The 4,016-nt window shown below is 31.8% G+C and overlaps 1 protein-coding gene across 1 annotated transcript; it reads right to left on the bottom strand.

The window, feature by feature from the left end:
• Positions 1-890: 890 nt before the first annotated feature.
• On the bottom strand, positions 891-1,881 carry LOC149563187 (VQ motif-containing protein 25-like). Its single transcript, XM_089823982.1, has one exon. It carries the CDS (start codon positions 1,792-1,794, stop codon positions 1,192-1,194), a length of 603 nt encoding a protein of 200 aa, XP_089680108.1. The 5' UTR covers positions 1,795-1,881; the 3' UTR covers positions 891-1,191.
• Positions 1,882-4,016: the final 2,135 nt, after the last annotated feature.

The following is a 4,016-nucleotide window of genomic DNA, read 5'->3' as shown; positions in this document are numbered from 1 at the left end:
TAAAACTTTTTGACTCACAAGTCAATCAAATATCATTAATACACTCTATTTTTTGTTTTTTTTTTTTAATATTCATAGTTATGTGCGAGCAGAAATAAATAAACACATTCTCTTAAACGTGAATTCGCACTATCAATTTCAAAAAGTAATGTAAAGGCATCCTAATACCGCCATAAGCAGCATTTGAAGAACTGAAATTTATAATAATAAAACTAAGTAGCAAAAATATTGTTCATTTTTACAATTGTACACTTCTTTTAAGAACCTGAATTTCTACAGAATTAATGTTTTATTTATAGATATGAGAAAGGGGGAGATTACGAATACAGATTATTGCTTATTCGGAAAGAACCAAAAGAAAAGGTATTTAACTACCATAAAATAACTTCACAAAATTTTAAAATCTATATCAAACCAACAATTTTTGAAAATATTGTCTGGTTTATGCTGTAGTTCAAATGTTTTGGTTGGGAAAAGAGGCACCAGAACAAATTACTAGATAGAAGCAAACGTGTGTTCCAAATACTTCAAAAAAAATGAGAGTCTCTGTTTAAATACAACCATTCATATATTTTTCCATGAGCATTCAGGTAAAGGAACTCAGCAGTTATACTCTCGGAATTTTCTGATAAAACAACTTATTCTTCGAATTCTCTGATAAGACACATTTACTCATTACATAAATGAACATCGAATAACATGAATTTTACAATCTACAATGTTGAAACCTTGTGTTCCTAAATATGGATTTCTTACAATCTATAATGCTGAGAGCTACTGCTTCTGAATTCGATTATATATGAGATTTTTAATTTGTGTTTCCTTATCCATCATCAACATATAAGATATGTAAGGAACTCAATTAATTACAGACCCAGATACACTAAAGCTAGAAAAGAAAACATTGTAATGTATATATAGGAAAAAATATAGAAAATTTATGTGCTGCGATATGGGCAGTAGATTACATAAAGCTATGTTAATACAAAATGGAGTCCATATCAGCTCGGGAATGCCACCTTCCTCTAACAGACGAGGACTCGTTTGTCTAATAACTAAGAAGAAATTTAGAAATTCTAAACATCCATGAAGGAAATATATGTATTCAGCATGTTTTACACTTATAACTTACTTCTAGCAAGGAATCTGCAAAAAAATCTGCCAAGTATATAAAAGAAAAGTGATCAAGAGCTAAGAAAAATGACTAAATCCTCCTCCACTCTCCAAAGGCATGAAAACGGCACTACGATGATCAGTGAACTGAGACCCAATTGTGGGAAACTCTGGGAGCATTGAATCAAATGCATCTAGCTCTGCAATTCCACCAAAAAACCCTGCAAAATTATCACACATATTCATCCCATCGCCCCCAAAACACTCTGTCTTGATTTCTGCAAATGGGTTCTGGTAGAATGGACATTCTGCCTGCTTTGAGTTTGACCATAAAGTATGATCATCAAGGGGAGGGGGTTTCGTTACATGATTTCTCAGCTTCTTCTTCATTTTCTTGGGTTTTTTGGGAGAATTTCTTCCAGTGAGCTTCTGGACAAGGGCTCGGAAATTGGCAGGGTCAGTTTTGATGATCTTTGGTGGGAAAATGTGCACAATTCTTATCGTTGGGGCGACCATTTTAGGGTTTTGGATTGTTGGGGCGACAAAATTAGGGTTCTGAGTGGCTGGGGCAGGTTTACTGCCACACGGGGCAGCGTTGAATTTGGAGACTACGTGAGAAGAATTGCTCGTGGGAAACACTGTGTTGGACCTGTGAAGTGGGTTCCGCGTACTTGGCTCCATGGGCTTTGTTCTTCTTCTTGTTATTAGATCTTACACAAATGGGTGACCTTGTAGGATGCTTATAAACATATTTCAGGCCTCTGCGGGGTGAAGAAGAAACTGATTTTTTATTGTGTCTGTTCAGTTCACGTAGGGGTAAAGCATGGAGAGAATCCTGCGAGGACTGGAATCGTTGAGGTCATAGTTGTGAAAAGGGCAATGGAGAAAATGTGAGAAGAGAAGGCGAGGATTGAATGAGCGACAGTCTCTGACAAGGCTCGTGGATGAATAATAGGAATTGATCGGTTGATGATGCACTCAATATTTTGTATTGCCAAAAGGACCCACCTATGGCTTTTCTTTATTGGAAGACTTTGGTACAGTTTTATAATGGGTACGGAGCATGGATACTTGTCTTATAGTTGTGTGGGGTCTAAGAATTGCCTTGGATTAGTCGTTGGTGTGTTTAATGTGAAAAGGGAACTTATTTATGTAGACAGTTTTAATGAAACAATTCTTTATATAGCTGAATTGAATATTTATTTCTCAATATCTTTCTTTATTTATATGAGGATGAATATGAGATAAAAATATGATTTTACAAGACAAAATTCACTAGTTCATTTAAGGAAGATTAAGAATTATTATTTAAAAAATTGTTCTTCAAAATTCATTTGATATGGAAGACTAAGATTCACAACTTAAGATTCTACTTTTAGATGTAAATCATTTAAAAAATTTATTATTTATGTATTTAACTTAAATTTTAACATTATACCAATGCAAACTCTTATAAATTAAAAATTTAGAAATCTTCTATGGAAGAAAGAATTATAGGTTAGAATACCACTTTCAAATCTTTCCATAGAGATTTCTTGAACTTGGGTCTCCACAGAACCAAACATTTGAACTAATATATGTCAACCATTTGAATGTTATGAATAATGATATATAAAAAAAATGTAATAATATATAGTATGATGTGTCTATTTAACATTTTATTTATTTGTGAAAGTTATCGATAACTATAAATTGCAAGTAATTATAGCTTAAATCTTTTAAATTATCTATGGATTTTGGGGTTATTAAAATTTAAAAAATTACTATTTAAGACATTAAGAGATGTAAATTAGGGTGCATAACTACAAGACCCTCCCATTTTGTCTATAGAATATCTATTTGACACGTTAAAGTTGAGATTAATGATGTATTCATTGCACCAACTTGGCTGGCCTATTTTACCTTAATCATGTTGTCTTAAAGGTATCCAATTAGCCAAAATTACTTTCTCCTTTGATTTAGAGCCAAGGGATGAGAGAATTTCATTTTATAAATCCAACCCAAGGACTATTTGAATAATGTTCAAGCCAATGTATAACTAAGATTTTAGAGCTATCTATTAGATGATATTTTTTAAGAATATAATAAGTATTGTTGGGTTCAATTTGAGCCAAATGGTGAAAGTTATTCATTTATTCAAATGTGTGTGAGGTAATTTTAGATCAGCTAGTTTGAATTAAAACCACAACTTGAGGGCCATCTTATTTCATGGAACTCAATTATCATAATCTTAATCTCATTGATTAAATTGCTACACATTTACAATCAACAAAACATAATTTTAGACAATGAGCCAAATGCTAAATATTTTTTTTAGTTTCACCAAATTTATTGCAAAAATAATGTAAATTAGGTCCTCAAAATTAGAAATAATGATATCATAATAGTCATTTAAGATATAATATATATATTTAAGATATAATGTATATATCAGCTTAACAGATATTTGCCCTCATGTGAAGTAGAATCTAGATTTGAAGAACACATTCTCCCAAACACAATCTTAATCTTATTTCTAAATATAAATATTCAATAAAATATGAGCGTCACTAGTAAGCTCCTAGGTAAGTATTCATTTTACAAGTAAACTAAAAACCACTTAAAAACCTATGTTAGTTCTGCTGACTATAACTGTTCAGCTAATTACAATTCCACATCCTTAACAAGTACCATTTCAGGTAAATAACCTGTATTCAAATTTCAAACTGTGTTTACAACTACAGAGACTTACCAACCTTACACATGTTTATAGAAACATTTAAATTCCCGTCAATATGATTTGAGCGAATAATTTTAAAATACAAGTTGCCAACTGCTTAAAAGTTTCAATCACAAACTCACTGACCCTTCAAAAAAAGTAATAATTTCCTTGTTTCAGTTCTATTTCCGCGTAGCTTCGTTAG

The sequence above is a fragment of the Cupressus sempervirens genome, chromosome 4 (genome assembly GCF_028749045.1).
Source record: "Cupressus sempervirens isolate cs-2001-9-10 chromosome 4, ASM2874904v1, whole genome shotgun sequence".
Taxonomy (NCBI): Eukaryota; Viridiplantae; Streptophyta; class Pinopsida; order Cupressales; family Cupressaceae; genus Cupressus; species Cupressus sempervirens.
This window is presented reverse-complemented; position numbering and strand designations above follow the sequence as displayed.